General features: G+C 41.2%; 1 protein-coding gene across 4 annotated transcripts in view; it reads left to right on the top strand.

Moving 5' to 3' along the window:
* The window catches only part of trpm7 (transient receptor potential cation channel, subfamily M, member 7), a 149466-nt gene that overhangs the window by 52583 nt on the left and 78327 nt on the right, over positions 1 to 18556 (top strand). For all 4 annotated transcript variants that reach the window (XM_063066289.1, XM_063066292.1, XM_063066291.1 and 1 more), the window contains 4 exons: positions 3394 to 3473; positions 6426 to 6464; positions 17368 to 17566; positions 18311 to 18524. In XM_063066289.1, coding sequence (XP_062922359.1) covers positions 3394 to 3473; positions 6426 to 6464; positions 17368 to 17566; positions 18311 to 18524 — 532 coding nt within the window. The remainder of the gene's footprint in view (positions 1 to 3393; positions 3474 to 6425; positions 6465 to 17367; positions 17567 to 18310; positions 18525 to 18556) is intronic.

Genomic DNA, 18556 nt, shown 5'->3' on the forward strand with positions numbered 1-18556 from the left:
CTTTTCCCTTAAGCTCCCTAATCCCCTCCAGTGCATTACATGACACGCAATCCAGTATAGCTGATCTCCTGCTAGGCTGAACTACAAGCTGCTCGTAAAAAGCCAAAGTAGGCATTCAACAAACTCACTGTCTTGAGATCCATTACCAACCTGATTTTCCCAATTGACCTGCATGGTAAAATCTCCCATGCTTGTCATAATGTTGCCCTTTTGACTCGCCTTTTCTATTTCCTGGTGTAATCTGTAGTACACATCCCAGCTACAGTTTGGAGGCCTGTATATAACTGCCATTAGGGTCCTTTTACTCTTGTACTTCCTTACACAACACAAGAATTCAACATCTTGCGATCCTATGTCACATCTTTCTAATGATTTGATGCCATTCTTTACCAGCAGAGCCATGTCACGCCCTCTGCCTACCTTCCTGTTCCTCCGATACAATGTGCAACCTTGGACATTCAGCTCCCAACTACAACCATTCTTCAGCCACGATTCAGTGGTGGCCACAACATCAAACCTGACAATCTGTAAAACTGCAACAAGATCATCCACCTGAGTTCTTGTACTCTGTGCTTGAGATATAACACTCCGAGTGCTGTATTTGCTACTTTTTTTTGATTCTGTATCCCTAATGCACGGATACTTGCCCTGCTGGCTGCAATTTTGTCCTGTCGTCTGCCTGCCCTTCCTGACAGTCTGACCGCATACTATCTTTGCTTTTTTACCATCGGTCCTATCCTAAGTCCCTTCACTCCAGTTCCCACCCCCTGCTAAATTAGCTTAAACACTCTCCAACAGCTCTAACCTGCAAGAATATTGGTCCCCCTCGGGTTCAGGTGCAACACATCTCTTTTGTACGGGTCATACCTCCCCCAGAAGAGATCCCAATGATCCAAGAACCTGAATCCCTGCCCTCTGCACCAGCTTCTCAGTCATGTGTTTACCTGCCAAATCGTCCTGTTTCTACCCTGACTAGCATGTGACACAGGTAGCAATCTAGAAATGACTAACTGAGAGGACATGTTTCTCAGCTTTCTGGCTAGCTTTCTATATTCTCTCTTCAGTACCCCAAACTGTGTGTTTATTATTGAAGGGAATTGGCAACAGGGTTGCTCTGTGCTAACTGCCTATCCACTGTACCATTCCTTCTCTTGACAAGTCACCCAGCTACCTGCCTCCTGCAACTTTGGGGTGACTATTTCCTTGTAACTCAGATTTATGATCTTCTCACTCTCCCATACAAGCCAAAGGTCATCCAGTTGCTGTTCCAGATTCCAACACGATCCTCAAGGAGCTGCAGCTGGAAGCACTGCACACACATGCAGTTCCCTGGGAGAGACTCGTTCTCCCAGGACTCCAACATCCGGTATGAAGAATGCACAGCGGCCAGTTAAACTATACTAAGTACCCTTGACACAGTAAGAAAACTGGAAACTTAACAGAAACTTACCCGGACAGCTTACCCAGAGCTAGCACCTCTTTCGAGCCAAAGCCTCCTTTGAGCAAAAGTGTGACACTCCCACTCTTACCACTGGCCCACTCCCAACAATGGTCGCTCTGCTTGTTCTTTCTGTGCTTTTGTTTGCTCCTCTCTGGGGTGCTCTTGCCACTGTTTGTGCTGCCAGAATGACACCAAACACTGCAAAGTTCTCTTTTGTAAACGATCGTCATCGACCTGCGAGAAATCTCCTCTCTGTGCTGTTTGGGACGCAGGAGTGACACCCAACACCCGCAAAGCTCTCCTTTTAAATGTGCACTGTCGACCTGTGAGAAATCACCTCGCTGTGCTGCTGCTGATTGGAACACCAGAATCGCATCTCTGAATGTTTAGAATTGAAAATACTTGAGATGATAGGCACAAAATCAATAAAACTTACTCATTACATTTTTTCATGCTTGGAACATAGTCCAAAATTTTCAGTGTAGGTTAAGCCAAGCATGTTTAAAATTTTACTAATTTTGTCTTTGTCCTTGTGCGAAACTTGATATAATTGGTCAATAGTTCAACATGGTTTTTTTAAAAACAGATCCCAAGAGGGAATAGACATTGATTTCTGTTCAGATTGGGATGAATGGGAGGAAAATTGAAACGTGTTGCTCTGAATTTCCCCTGAGCCCAGTACCAGGAGAATTAGTCAGTTCACTTTGCACAGGTTTATTGAGATTAGATCCAAGAGATAACAGTATTGTTCGCCTTCTGCAGAGGATCAATGAAGAATAGGTGCAGTTTTTGAAAATGGCTTGGTAAGGTTAGTGGTTATAGTTGTGGAGTTCGTAGTTTGGTGGTAGTCTATATGAGTATGTTGGTGAAATGACAGCTGGATTTTAATGCAGGTAGATGTGCAATGGTGCATTTTGGGAGGCTTAGGGATGCGCTACTGCTGGAAGATGAGTTTAATATGATAGGTTCCCTTGGTTCAGAGTAGACCTGATAGGCTAGATGGCCTGTTTCAATTTTGTAATACTCCTTTACAGACACAATGAAGGGTTTGTAAGGAGAGTAAATAAATGGAAGAGGCATATGTTGTCTTCACTGAAAGAGACAATATAGTGGACACATTATTATTCACCAAGATATAATTGGGTTAGGGTTATTAGTCTCTGAATGGAGAGATTAAATGCAGTCGGCCTTTATTTTCTAGTGTTCAGAACAAAGAGATAATCTCACTGAAACATACTTTTTAAAAAAAACAATTTAAGTGGCTTCACAGAAAGGTCATTTCCTCAGGCTGTAGAGTTTAGAACCAAAGATCACATTCTCCAAATAAGTAGATAATTTATGACTGAAATGAGGATAAAATTCTTCACACTTAATCTTCAGAATCCTTTTATAGAGGTCTGTGAGACTTAGTCATTGAATTGTTCAAAATGACTTCTGGATATTATGGAGATGTGGGCGTAGCGGAGGGAAATGGCGTGGAACAGCCATGATCTTAATGGTGTAACAGGCTCGAGGCAAGTTGTGAATAATGGTCCTCAAATACAAGGTTTTTGTTTGGATCATTTCATGCACAGAACTGAACATTGTCCACCTAAATTCCCAGTATTTTTGCAGACTCTTTGGAAAACTACCGGTCATTGCTTTTTGCTGGTGAAAGATGGCAGTTGCATTTGGATTTTTTTTGGATAAATACCTTGCAGGTCAATTTTCCAGAGAATGAAAAAGGTGAGCAAGCTGAAATAAACAGGAAACTCATGTTAAGAGAATTTGAAAGTAGTTGAGTTACCTTTGTTGTTTTGAGAGTTATTTTACTAGGATTATTTGCCGTGTTTCTGTAAATTCATGATTGAGATGAATTGTGATGCAGTGGTTCCACACAATTAGCCTAATGCAAAAACTTGTGAAATTATTTACTTTCTGAAGTATTTAACCTGATTTGTTTTATTTTATAGTCCCAAAAATCCTGGATAGAGAATACTTTTACCAAGAGAGAATGTGTTTATATAATTCCAAGCTCAAAAGACCCACACAGGTAAAGAAATATCAATTTAATTATGATTTAGTTCTGAATGCACTTTTATTGTTTTGTTTTCTAATATAGAAACATAGAGACATAGAAACATAGAAAATAGGTGCAGGAGTAGGCCATTCGGCCCTTCGAGCCTGCACCGCCATTTATTATGATCATGGCTGATCATCCAACTCAGAACCCAGCCTTCCCTCCATACCCCCTGACCCCTGTAGCCACAAGGGCCATATCTAACTCCCTCTTAAACATAGCCAATGAACTGGCCTCAACAGTTTGCGGTGGCAGAGAACTCCACAGATTCACCACTCTCTGTGTGAAGAAGTTTCTCCTAATCTCGGTCCTAAAAGGCTTCCCCTCTATCCTCAAACTGTGACCCCTCGTTCTGGACCTCCCCAACATCGGGAACAATCTTCCCGCATCTAGCCTGTCCAATCCCTTTAGGATCTTATACGTTTCAATCAGATCCCCCCTCAATCTTCTAAATTCCAACGAGTACAAGCCCAGTACAAGCCGAGTAAATATAAATATTATTTATGGTACAGCTGCCAAAACTGAATCATTTGGTGTTAATTTGTGAATATTAAAGTGCCTTGGTTAATTTTAAATATAGGTACTAAATTGCACTGGTTTTCAGTTTTGTGGAGTTACAGTGCTTTGTGATTCTTCACTATATCCATTGTCGGAAATCTTTTCAGAGCCTCATCCTTCAAACAAAGGAATTTTATTTGGTCAGTACAACATTGTGGGCCGAAGGGCCTGTAATGTGCTGTAGATGTTTATGTTCTATGTTTATTGTACAGCACAGAAACAGGCCCAACGGTGCACCATATCCCATCGCATATCGAGAAGCCCTTTACATTTTAAGGTGTATCAAGTGCTCATCAAAATACCACTTAAATGTGTGAGAGTACCTGTTTTCATGGCTCCTCAGCTAGTCAGTTCTAGATTTCAACCAGCTTTTGAGTGGGAAAAAGTGCTGACTGTCTTTAACTAACCTATGCCTCTCCCAAGTACAGGTTAATCTTATCTGTCAGATTGTTTTTCCTCAATAATTTCCTTATCCCTGATTTTAGGCTCATAGTGCTGTAATTGCTTGCCTGAGCCGTGTTGCCCCTCTTAAATCAAGTACCCATCTTCTGTGGCCAGAAGTTTTGAAAACTTTTGAACTCCCAGCAAACTCCTCTGTTGACCCTCAATGCACCTTTCTCCACCTTTAAAATTCTGAAACGGTGCAATAAAGAATCATAAGGCATCCTGTACTTTGTCCATTTCAAGGTAAATTGTTGTGAAATTCCAGCCCCTTACCCCCTTCAAACCAGTAATTCTCCCAAGTATAAAATCCTTCTCCATAGTGAATGCAGGGGAGAACTATTCAATTGAGACCTTGTCTACATCCTTTAGCTTCATACAGATTGCAATTTGTTCCCCTTTTGAATCCTCCTCTATTCCTTGTTGCCTCCTCACTTCAATATTTTGTAAAGTGCTTTGGAATTTTTCCTTGTTCTTGCCTGCTGGTATGCACATTCTAAACTCCAAATGGACCTTGCCGGATTTCAGTTCTCTATACCCACAGTAGGCAACCCTTTCCTTTATCCAGAGAAGATTCCTGAGACAGCAGATCTGGAACCTGGGGAATAAACAATCTGCTGGAGGAACTCAGCAGGTCAGGCAGCATCTGTGGGAGGAAAGGAGTTATTGAATCTTTGGGCTGAAACTCTGCATCAGGAATTCTATTGACCTGAAGTGTTTCTCTACCAGTGCTGACAGACCCAAGTATTTCCATTTTTTCCCCAAAAGAAAGCAAAGGTTTCTTCTCTTCCCACAATTTAACTCTCGAACCTTCAGAGGCAAATTAACTTCTTCCTAGAACTACTTTGCTCTGGGTGTGGCCCAACAAAGGCTGTGCATTGCTATAATCTACCTTTATACCCCTTTGCATTCTAGCCCTGTAGATATAAACATTTCATTAATTGTGTTCTTCATCTCTCCATAAAAATTTAGTGGTTTATGTGCAGTATGCAAATGTTCAATATTCCTGTTGCTTCTAGCTTTTTACAATTGAAAAAGTACTGTTTAATATGGATAAAGTAAAAGAGAAAAGTGTGGATAAAGATAAAGAAAAAGCAAGAGATGTAAAAGAGAAAAGTAAGAGTGGAGTAAAGAAAAGTCAAGTGCAAATGAGAAAAAGATTACAAGATTTTAAAAGCACAATGAGTGTAAGGGCACTTTATTTAATACCTGTAGTGTTCAAAATAAGGTCAGTGAACTTGTGGCACAAATCAGTACATAGGGGTATGATTTAGTGGCCATTACAGAAATGTGGTTGCAGAGTGGAGAGAACTGTGTGTGAATTAAATATCTAAAGATGTCAGGTAATGCAGAAGGATATGCAGGAAGATGAGGGAGGTGGGGTGACACTCTTAATTAAGGATGAGATCAGGGCTATAGTGAGAGACTATATAAGATCTGAGGAGTGGAATGTTGAATCCATCTGGGTAGAGATTAGGAATAGTAAAGGGAAAAAAATCACTGTTGGGAGTTGTCTATGGGCCTCCGAATGATAACATTCCAGTGACACAGGCAATAAACAGAGAAATATCTGAGGCATGTAAGAATGAAACAGCAGTTACCATGGGGGGCTTTAACTTGCAAGTCTTCCTGCTGTGGTCTCTCCTAGGCTATGTATAATTGCAGTAAAGCTTTACTCCTGTCTTACTTTTGGGTTTCATTTTTGCATTCTATTACTTGATAGTACTCATCTATTGGCTTTAAAATATTGATGTATCTGAAAAATCTATTCTTAATGGAAAGATTCCAAACTATGGAGCGATTATTTTGGTTGCGTTAACTGAGATCAGATGTGTCAGTGCTGCTAATTTATTGCTATTGTCAAACACCCTCATTATTGGTTTTATGCAACTGCAAAATATTTCACTATATTACTTCTGATTTCAGATGTCTTCCCGGATGTCAGATATGTCAGCAGTTGGTCAGGTAATTTTTATTTTAATGGCACGTTTTGAAAACTTTAAAATAGTGGGGCTCTGCTGTGGATCTGCACAGCAGGCAGACCACTCTCCTAATTTGAGTACAGTTATTGATTTTAAATCTTTGGTAACAGTTAATGTGATTTGTATTTGATTAATTAATCTAGGTAAATCATCTACCCTGCTAGGAGGCATTAAAAGACCCTTACTGTCCTGTTTGCCTGTACCAGCTCTCCTGTTTGGTCCAGCCAAATTTACATAAATTCCTCCATTTCTTGGAGTAGATCATTGTTTCATTTCTTTTTTGATTGACCTTCATTGATATATTTCACTTGCTTTTGGGTGTGGGGGGTTGGGGTGGTGCAGGAGGGAGGGTCGTGTCATGGTAGCAGTTACGTACCTCAGAAATGCCACAAAGACCAGCATGCTGAATTGAGAATAAGATCTGGAACCCTTGTTTCTGAGTGTATCTGTCATCACATTTAAGCAAAACATTCAGGCTTTTTTTAGTAGATAACATGAATTGTTATTTTCATTTGAGCATATCAGCTTCTAAATGCAGTGCTGAGAATTGTACTTAAACCAAATTATATTGATTAATGATGATTAATTACAACAGCTATTCTTAGGAAATGTGAAGTCCTGAGTTTTTCACACTTCTGTCTCCTTGTTTTGTTTGACGTTAAAGTCAGTATTTTTCCTGCAGAAACCTTTACATCCATTACATATTGAGTGTTTACAACCCATTAGTTTCTTAGTTTGTACATTTTGGCAAAGTGGTTGCCCGACTTGCTGTCTGCATATAATTTGAGCAGTGTTAAACAGCTAGGTGTCCTTTATTTTCACTCTGCTCTATTTGACATTTATAAAGGTCAACTGCATGCTTAAATTTGTATTTAATTCTGTGCTTGGTAAATTGACCACGCCATCTTATTAAAATTGCAATTAAACAGCATGACCTTGCATTAAGACAAGCCATTAGTACTTTACGACTTGAAGAGTGCAGGCTCAATAACCAACTTAGCACAGTTTAACAAAGAAAGGGTGATAAAGTTGTATTTGGCATGTGGATGCTGCTTGAATTTCTGGCAGTCAACCACACTGAGTCTGTGGGAACAGTCACTTCACATGAACAGTACTAGAAAACTCTTTACTGTTGATTTGAAAAGCACCCATTTATCTGGTGCCCTTCATGATCTGTGGAGAAGGACGTAGGTATGAGTTAATTGGTGAAAGGATTGGAGAAGTTGAATAAACTTTATTTGATTTAACAAATATTATAAGGATTAAACCTGGTTTGAATGGGTGGTAGAGAAGAATTCTAATTGTGCTGTCCTGGCTGATTTTGAAGAATGCTGACCTTTCATTGGCATCAGTAGAAGAGGTCAGGAGGTAGCTTTAGTGCTGAAAATAATCTGATTCCATGACGTTACGAGAAGTGCTTTAAAGCCAGTGAGGCGTTTCTTTTGAGTTCACACTTACCTTGGCACTCTTCCACACAATTTTATCAATGAAGCATATTCCTTTTTGTAAAAGTATAAACTCTGTTTTGAGCATTTATCCTAATCCATTTGGAGTATAGAATAGTACAGGCCCTTCGGACCACTATGCTGTACCAAAAACTATAAATCTCCACTATCAATCTAAGACTTCCTCCCTACACAGACCATAACCCTCCATTTCTCTTACATCCATGTGCCTAAAGAGTTTTAAATATTCCTATTTTGTCAAACTCTGCCCCCATCCTCAGCATTGCACTCACCTCTCTGTGTAAAATAAAAATGAAACCAAACTGTGGGAATCAAATTAAAGAGGCTAGGCGTGAGGAGGTTAGTTCACAACAGAGGGATGGGAACCAGTGCAGAGAGACAGAGGGGTGTAAAGTGAGCGTAGAAGCAAAAAGTACAAAGGAGAAAAGTAAAAGTGGCAGGCCGACAAATCCAGGGCAAGCATTAAAAAGGGCCACTTTTCAACATAATTGTATAAGGGCTAAGAGAGTTGTAAAAGAGTGCCTGAAGGCTTTATGTGTCAATGCAAGGAGCATTCGTAATAAGGTGGATGAATTGAAAGTGCAGATTGTTATTAATGATTATGATATAGTTGGGATCACAGAGACATGGCTCCAGGGTGACCAGGGATGGGAGCTCAACGTTCAGGGATATTCAATATTCAGGAGGGATAGACATGAAGGAAGGGGAGGTGGGGTGGCGTTGCTGGTTAAAGAAGAGATTAACGCAATAGAAAGGAAGGACATAAGCCGGGAAGATGTGGAATCGATATGGGTAGAGCTGCGTAACACTAAGGGGCAGAAGACGCTGGTGGGAGTTGTGTACAGGCCACCTAACAGTAGGAGTGAGGTCGGAGATGGTATTAAACAGGAAATTAGAAATGTGTGCAATAAAGGAACAGCAGTTATAATGGGTGACTTCAATCTACATGTAGACTGGGTGAACCAAATTGGTAAAGGTGCTGAGGAAGAGGATTTCTTGGAATGTATGCGGGATGGTTTTTTGAACCAACATGTCGAGGAACCAACCAGAGAGCAGGCTATTCTGGACTGGGTTTTGAGCAATGAGGAAGGGTTAATTAACGATCTTGTCGTGAGAGGCCCCTTGGGTGAGAGTGACCATAATATGGTGGAATTCTTCATTAAGATGGAGAGTGACATAGTTAATTCAGAAACAAAGGTTCTGAACTTAAAGAGGGGTAACTTTGAAGGTATGAGACGTGAATTAGCTAAGATAGACTGGCAAATGACACTTAAAGGATTGACGGTGGATATGCAATGGCAAGCATTTAAAGGTTGCATGGATGAACTACAACAATTGTTCATCCCAGTTTGGCAAAAGAATAAATCAAGGAAGGTAGTGCACCCGTGGCTGACAAGAGAAATTAGGGATAGTATCAATTCCAAAGAAGTAGCATACAAATTAGCCAGAGAAAGTGGCTCACCTGAGGACTGGGAGAAATTCAGAGTTCAGCAGAGGAGGACAAAGGGCTTAATTAGGAAGGGGAAAAAAGATTATGAGAGAAAACTGGCAGGGAACATAAAAACGGACTGTAAAAGCTTTTATAGATATGTAAAAAGGAAAAGACTGGTAAAGACAAATGTAGGTCCCCTGCAGACAGAAACAGGTGAATTGATTATGGGGAGCAAGGACATGGCAGACCAATTGAATAATTACTTTGGTTCTGTCTTCACTAAGGAGGACATAAATAATCTTCCAGAAATAGTAAGGGACAGAGGGTCCAGTGAGATGGAGGAACTGAGTGAAATATATGTTAGTAGGGAAGTGGTGTTAGGTAAATTGAAGGGATTGAAGGCAGATAAATCCCCAGGGCCAGATGGTCTGCATCCAAGAGTGCTTAAGGAAGTAGCCCAAGAAATAGTGGATGCATTAGTGATAATTTTTCAAAACTCGTTAGATTCTGGACTAGTTCCTGAGGATTGGAGGGTGGCTAATGTAACCCCACTTTTTAAAAAAGGAGGGAGAGAGAAACCGGGGAATTATAGACCGGTTAGCCTAACGTCGGTGGTGGGGAAACTGCTGGAGTCAGTTATCAAGGATGTGATAACAGCACATTTGGAAAGCGGTGAAGTGATCGGACAAAGTCAGCATGGATTTGTGAAAGGAAAATCATGTCTGACGAATCTCATAGAATTTTTTGAGGATGTAACTAGTAGAGTGGATAGGGGAGAACCAGTGGATGTGGTATATTTGGATTTTCAAAAGGCTTTTGACAAGGTCCCACACAGGAGATTAGTGTGCAAACTTAAAGCACACGGTATTGGGGGTAAGGTATTGGTGTGGGTGGAGAATTGGTTAGCAGACAGGAAGCAAAGAGTGGGAATAAACGGGACCTTTTCAGAATGGCAGGCGGTGACTAGTGGGGTACCAAGGCTCAGTGCTGGGACCCCAGTTGTTTACAATATATATTAATGACTTGGATGAGGGAATTAAATGCAGCATCTCCAAGTTTGCGGATGACACGAAGCTGGGTGGCAGTGTTAGCAGTGAGGAGGATGCTAAGAGGATGCAGGGTGACTTGGATAGGTTGGGTGAGTGTGCAAACTCATGGCAGATGCAATTTAATGTGGATAAATGTGAAGTTATCCACTTTGGTGGCAAAAATAGGAAAACAGATTATTATCTGAATGGTGGCCGATTAGGAAAAGGGGAGGTGCAACGAGACCTGGGTGTCATTATACACCAGTCATTGAAAGTGGGCATGCAGGTACAGCAGGCGGTGAAAAAGGCGAATGGTATGCTGGCATTTATAGCGAGAGGATTCGAGTACAGGAGCAGGGAGGTACTACTGCAGTTGTACAAGGCCTTGGTGAGACCACACCTGGAGTATTGTGTGTAGTTTTGGTCCCCTAATATGAGGAAAGACATCCTTGCCATAGAGGGAGTACAAAGAAGGTTCACCAGATTGATTCCTGGGATGGCAGGACTTTCATATAAAGAAAGACTGGATGAACTGGGCTTGTACTCGTTGGAATTTAGAAGATTGAGGGGGGATCTGATTGAAACGTATAAGATCCTAAAGGAATTGGACAGGCTAGATGCAGGAAGATTGTTCCCGATGTTGGGGAAGTCCAGAACGAGGGGCCACAGTTTGAGGATAGAGGGGAAGCCTTTTAGGACCGAGATTAGGAAAAACTTCTTCACACAGAGAGTGGTGAATCTGTGGAATTCTCTGCTACAGGAAGCTGTTGAGGCCAGTTCATTGGCTATGTTTAAGAGGGAGTTAGATATGGCCCTTGTGGCTACAGGGGTCAGGGGGTATGGAGGGAAGGCTGGGGCGGGGTTCTGAGTTGGATGATCAGCCATGATCATAATAAATGGCAGTGCAGGCTCGAAGGGCTGAAGGGCCTACTCCTGCACCTATTTTCTATGTTTCTATGTCTCTGGTATCTCCTCTAAATTTATCCTCTTTCTTCCCCCCCCCCCCCAACTGATCTCATGCCTCCTGACTCCCTAGATGGGCATACCTTGTGGAACACCTTACTAAATTCTATGCTCACCTCGCCCAGCCACCGCTCTACATCATCAATGTTTTGTCACAGTCTCAAAACACAATCACCTTCACCTGCCCCTCACAAGGCCATGCTGACTATTTCTAATAAGACTGTTTTTCCAAATGATTATAAATCTGGCCCCTAAGGATTCTCTCCAATAATTAATTTGCCTATCATTGTCATAAGGCTATAATTCCAGGGTTATCCTTGTTGCCTTTCTTGAACAATCCGTTAATGGTTCCTGTGGCCAGTGAGGATGCAAAGATCATCATCAGTTTCCTGTAGTAATCTGGCCCTGGAGCTTATCAGTGCTAATACTTTCAGAAGCCCCAATGTTACCTCTTAACTCCACATGCTCCAGCACATCAGCCTGTTTTACACTGACTGTACATTCTTAGTCCTGCTCCTTGGTGAAGCAAAGTATTCATTAAGGGCCTCCCCTACCTTCTCTGATTCTAGGCATGTGTTTCCTCTTTGTTCCCTGAATGGTCCTATCCACATTTTAGTCATCCTCCTGTTTTCATGTGCATGTAGAATGCATTGGGTTTTTCTTTAATCCTACTCATTGAGGCCTTCTCATGTCCCCGCCTAACACTCTGAAGTCCCTTCTTAAGCTCCATCATGACTATATATTTATAATTAAGAACCCAGCCTTATTTTTGTGTCCTAAACTTTAGGTTCTTTGGGATCTCTTTTGGGGGAGGTATGACCTGTACAAAAGAGACTGGTTGCTCTTGAACCCGAGGGAGACCAATATTCTCATGGCCAGGTTTGTTAGAGCTGTTGGGAACAATTTAAATTAATTTGGCAGGGGGCTGGGAACCAGAGTGAAGGGATTCAGGATAGAATGGTAAAAATGCAAAGATAGCATGCAGTCAGATTTCAGGAAGGGCAGGCAGATAATGGAACAAAATCACAACCAGCAGGATGAGTTCAGTGCATTAGGGATGCAAAATCAAAAAGAGTAGCAAATACAGCACTCATTGTTATATCTCAATACATGGATTATAAGAAACAGTTGCACTATTATAGGCTGTCAGGTATGATGTTGCGGCCATCACTGAATTGTGACTAAAGGATGGTTGTAGATGGGAGCTGAATGTCCAAGGTTACAGATTGTATTGGAGGGATAGGAAGATGAGCAGAGGAGTTGGCTTGGCTCTGCTGGTAAAGAATGGAATCAAATCAGTAGAGAGATGTGACATAGAATCAGAAGATTTTGAATCCTTGTGGGTTGAGTTAAGAAACTGCAAGGGTAAAAGGACCCTGATGGCAGTTGTATACCTCCAGATTATAACAGGAAATGGAAAAGATGAGTCAAAAGGGCAATGTTATGATCGTCATGGGAGATTTTAACATGCGGGTTGATTGGGGAAAATCAGGTTGGTAATGGATCTCAGGAGAGTGAATTCGTTGAATGCCTAAGAGATAGCTTTTTAGAGCAGTTTTGTCATTGAGCCTACTAGGGGATCAGCTATACTGGTCAGCTAATGCATGCGCGTTATGTAATGAACCAGAGGCGATTAGGGAGCTTGAGGGAAAAGAACCTATAGGAGCCAGTGATCCAATATGATAGAATTCAACTTGGAATTTGATAGTGAGAAAGTAAAGTCTAACGTAGCAATACTTCAGTGGAGTAAAGGAAATTACAGTGGTATGGGAGAGGAGTTGGCAAAAGTTGGAAGGAGCTGCTGGCAGGGATGACAGCAAAGCAGCAATGGCATGAGTTTCTGGGGAAAATAAGGAAGGTGCTGGACAAGTGTATTCCAAAAATGAAGAAATACTCAAATAGCAAAATAGTACAACCATGGCTGACAAGAGAAGTTAAAGCTAATGTAAAAGCAAAAAAGAGGGCATGCGACAAACCAAAAAGTAGTTGGAGATAGAGGACTGGGAAGTTTTTAAAAACCTGCAGAGAGCAAGTAAAAGAATAATAAGGGAAAAAGATGAAATATGAAAACAAGCTAGGAAACAATATCAGTGGATGGTAAAAGCTTTTTTCAAGTATGTGAAAACAAATAAGAGATGAGTGTATATAGGACCACTAGAAAGTGAGATTAGAGAAATAATAACAGGAGACCTGGAGATGGTAGATGAACTCAATGAGTATTTTGCATCAGTATTCACTATGGTAGACACCAGTAATGTGCCGGATGTTGTAGTATGTGAAGGAAGAGAAGTGATTGCTGTTGCTTTTACAAGGGAGAAGGTGCTCAAAAAAGCTGAAAGACTTAAAGGTACATAAGTCACTAGGACCAGATGAACTGCACCCTAGGGTTCTGGAAGAGGTAGCATTAGAAATTGTGGAGGCATATTAACAGTGACTTTTCAAAAATCCTTGGGCTCTGGCATGGTGCCAGAAGACTAGAAAATTGCAAATGTCACTCCACTCTCTAAGAAAGGAGGAAAGCAGCAGAAAACAAACTACAGACCAGTTAGTCTGCCCTCAGTGGTTGGGAAGATGTTGGAATCAATTGTTAAGGATAAGGTGATAGAGTACTTAGTGGCATAGGACAAGATGGTAGTACAAAGTCAGCATGGTTTCTTTGAGGGAAAATCTTGCCTGACAAACGTGTTGGAATTTTTTGAGGTAATTGAGGATAGATAAAGGGGATGCGATGGATGTTGTATATTTGGACTTTCGAAAGGTCTTTGACAAGGTGCCACACATGAGGCTGCATACCAAGTTAAGAGCCCATGGCATCCCAGGAAAGTTACTGACATGGTTAGAGCATTGGCTGATTGGTAGGAGGCAGCGAGTGGAAATAAAAGGATCCTTTTCTGGTTGCTTGCCAGTGACTAGTGGTGTTCTGCAGGGATCGGTGTTGGACAGTTTTTATGCTGTATATAAATGATTTAGATGATGAAATAGATGGCTTTGTTGCCATTTTTGCAGATGATACGAATATTGATTGAGGGGCAGGTACTGTTGAGGAAACAGGTAGGATGCAGAAGGACTTGGACAGATTAGGAGAATGGGCAAGAGAGTGATGAAGGAAATAGTGTTGGAAAATGCATTGTCATGCACTTTGTCAGTAGAAATAAATGTGTGGACTATTTTCTAAACATGGAGAAAATCCAGGAATCTGAGATGCAAAGGGACTTGGGAGTCCTTGTGCGAACATCCTAAAGGTTAACTTGCAGGTAGAGTTGGTAGTGAGGAAGGCAAATGCAATGTTAGCATTCATTTCAAGATGTACAGGAGCAGGGATGTGATGCTGAATGTTTATACGGCGTGGGTGAGGCCTCATCTTGAGTACTGTGAACAGTTTCGGATTCCTCATCTAAGGAAAGATGTGCTGGCATTGGAGAGGGTCCAGAGGTGGTTCACAAGGATGATTCCGGAATGAAAGGGTTATCATACGAGGAATGTTTGATGGCTCTGTGTCTGTACTTGCTGGAATTTAAAAGGATGAGGGGGATCTCATTGAAACCTTTCGAATGTTGAAAAGCCAAGACAGAGTAGATGTGGAAAGAATGTTTTCTATGGTGGGGGAGTCTAGGACAAGAGGGCACTGTCTCAGGATAGAGGGGTGTTTATTTAAAACAGATGCAGTGAAATATCTTCAGCCAGATGGTGGCGAATATGTGGAATTTGTTACCAGATGCAGCTGTGGAGGCCAGGCCACTGGATGTATTTAAGGCAGAGATTGATAGGTTCTTGATTGGACATGGCAGCAGAGGTTACTGGGAGAAGGCTATGGAATGGGATTGAGGAGGGAAAAGGGGATCAGCCATGACTGAATTGCGGAGCAGGCTAAATGGACTCATTCTGCTCCTGTGTTTTGTGGTCTAAACCTTAAGTATGCCGCCTCCTTCCTCTTGATGAGATGTTCCACCTCTCTTGCCAACCATGGTTCCTTTACCCTACCATCCTTTCCCTGTCTCAGTGGGACAGACCTATCCTGAACCCTGTGCACTGTAAGTGGTCCTGAAACAACCTCCACATTTCCATTGTGCTTTTCCTTGCATGCATGTGTTTGCAATTTATGTTCCCAAGTTCCTGCCTAATAGCATAATAATTCATCTCCTCTAATTAAATACTTTTCCATATTGTCTGATCCTGTCCTTTACCATAGCTATGCTAAAGGTCAACAAGTTGTTGTAATTGTCTCTGAAATACTAACCCACTGAGAGATCTGTTGCCTTTCTAGGTTCATTGCCTGGTACCAGATCCAGTATGGCCTCTCCTCCAGTTAGCCTGGCCACATACTGTGTCAGGAGTCCTTCCTGGACACACCTAATAAACTCTGCCCTATCTAAACATTTTGTGTTAAGGAGATACCAGCCAATATTATCTATAGGAGTTGGGATGTAATGTTGAAATTGTACAAGGCATTGGCAAGGCCAAATTTGGAGTATTGTGTACAGTTCTGGTCACCGAATTATAGGAAAGATGTCAATAAAATTGAGAGAGTACAGAGGTGGTTTACTAAAATGTTGCTTGGGTTTTATCTCCTAAGTTACAGAGAAAGGTTGAACAAGTTAGGTCTTTATTCTTTGGAGCGTAGAAGGTTGATGGGGGGACTTGATAGAGGTGTTTAAAATTATGAGAGGGATTAATAGAGTTGACGTGAATAGGCTTTTTCCATTGAGAACAGGGGAGATTCAAACAAGAGGACATGAATTGAGAGTTAAAGGGCAAAAGTTTAGGGGTAGCATGAGCAGGAACTTCTTTACTCAGAGAGTGGTGGCTGTGTGGAACGAGCTTCCAGCAGAAGTGGTTGAGGCAGGTTCGATGTTGTCATTTAAAGTTAAATTGGACAGATATATGGACAGGAAGGGAATGGAGAGTTATGGACCGAGTGCAGGTTGGTGGGACTAGGAGAGAGTAGGAGTTCGGCACGGACTAGAGGGACCAAGATGGCCTGTTTCCGTGCTGTAATTGTTATAAAGTTATATGGTTATTAGAGAAGTTTAAGCCACCCATGACAACAACCCTGAAATATTTGTACCTTTCCAAAATCTGCCTACTTACCTGCTTCTCAATATCCTAGTGGCCTATAGAATACTCCTAATGAAATGATTGCTGCCTTCCTATTTTTGACTTCTGCACACTCTGGCCCAGTAGATGTTCCCACCATGATGCCCTTCCTTTCTGTGGCAGTGATTCTATCCCTGATTTAGCAATTCCCCTCCTCCTCTCCTATCCCACCTCTTTCCTTATCCCTTTTTGAGTCTTCCAAAACCTGGAACATCAAGCAGTTTCTCAGTATTTTTCCCATATTCGTATATCTTTTAAATTTATTATATACATAATGCTTTCTAGATCATTTACCTCAAAACAAGGAGTAATCTAACCAATGGTTTTAATTTCTTCACATCAATATGCATTGAATTGCACTTGCCATCTTCTTGCCTTTTAACCTGTGAATATGCAGTTGTCAGCTTGTTCTTCACTCTAAATGGCTAATGCATTTTGTGACCAGCCTAATACGAGTATTCAAGGTAATTATCCAGATAAATGTGGCCGAACTTTCCAAATCTAGCTCAAGTTAAATGGGATAATAGATAATATTCGAGGGAAACTGAATTCATTTATTATTTGTTGCATAACTGTTTTAAGAATTTGATACAAGGCCCTTTGCATGCCAGAAGTGTGTAACTACTAAATAATCTCTACTTATTGGGCTTTGTCTGCTGTATTTAAATTCAATGTTAGCATTTAGATGGGTGTTAAAGATCCATATGCCAATTGCTGTAGGGAATTGTTCCCTTTCAGTGAAACTGTCATATCTAATTCTGCTGAAATAGATATTTTCCACGTTTTGGCTGTTTCAATAAACGTTTTCTCCTTTGCTATAGGGTACAAATATTATTGTTGATCAATGGACAAATCTATATGCTGTACCTTCTAAGCTATAACCCATCTGCTTCCTCATTTCAGGTGTTGCTGTGGTCGACTGGTCCGGCAACATCTTGGCTTCACTGCAAGTCTGGCAATGAAATATTCCGAAGTAAAATTGGGTGAGACTACAAATTTGGAGAAAGAGGAATGGTCAGTGGAGAAACACACAAATGAGAGCCCAACAGATGCTTATGGGGTTATTAATTTTCAGGGAGGCTCACATTCTTACAGGGCCAAGGTTTGTAAAATTAGATATTTTTTCTACATGTGTTAAAATAATCCATAAGGTTAATACAAGGATTAATAAGAGGTGTATTAATGACTTGCCCAATGTAATTTCTAGAGACAAAGCTTTATTTAGAAACCAAAAGATGTTGCTACCAAGTTCCTCAGTCATTGGGTACTGTATGTAAATGACATTTATTATTTTTACCTTAAAAACTGAAAAGCTACATAACAAAGTTTAATTTTTCTTTTCCAGTCAAAGGGTGTTGGTTCTGTTCTTTCATTTGACCAATTTTGAAAAGCCTTAAAAGATAGTATTACTTTTATAGTCATGGAATCGCACAACACAGATACAGGCCCTTAGCCCTAACTGGTCCGAGCCCTAATCACAGGACAATTTACAATTACCGTTTAACCTACTAACCGGTCTTGGCCTATGGGGATGAACTGGAGTACCCAGAGGAAACCTGTGCATTCCATGGGGAGGATGTACAAACTCCTTGTGTTCAGGATGGGACTCAGAGTTCTGAAGCCCTGGGCTAACTGCTGCACTACCGTGGTACCCCACAGAACATTGTGTAGAGAGAAGCGATTATAGTGTAGTTGATCAAGGCTGCCACGGGAAGTACTAATATAGCATGTGGGTCCTGTTCTTCCAGTAAAAATTTGTAGAGGTCAGAATTTTAAACACTGTTGCCCCCCCACTCCATATGGGATTCATGCATAACTGATAAAGATCTATATCATTTTGGTGCAGTTTGTGCGGTTATCCTATGACAGTAAACCTGAAGCTGTTTTAAGACTGATGCTGAAGGAGTGGCAGATGGAGCTGCCTAAGCTCGTTATATCTGTGCATGGAGGGATGCAGAACTTTGAACTCCATCCACGCATTAAGCAAGTTGTTGGAAAAGGCTTGATCAAGGCAGCAGTGACCACAGGAGCTTGGATTCTAACTGGAGGAGTGAATGCAGGTATGCCTTGCCAAATGGTTGAATCACAACTT

The sequence above is a fragment of the Mobula hypostoma genome, chromosome 13 (assembly GCF_963921235.1).
Source record: "Mobula hypostoma chromosome 13, sMobHyp1.1, whole genome shotgun sequence".
Taxonomy (NCBI): domain Eukaryota; kingdom Metazoa; phylum Chordata; class Chondrichthyes; order Myliobatiformes; family Myliobatidae; genus Mobula; species Mobula hypostoma.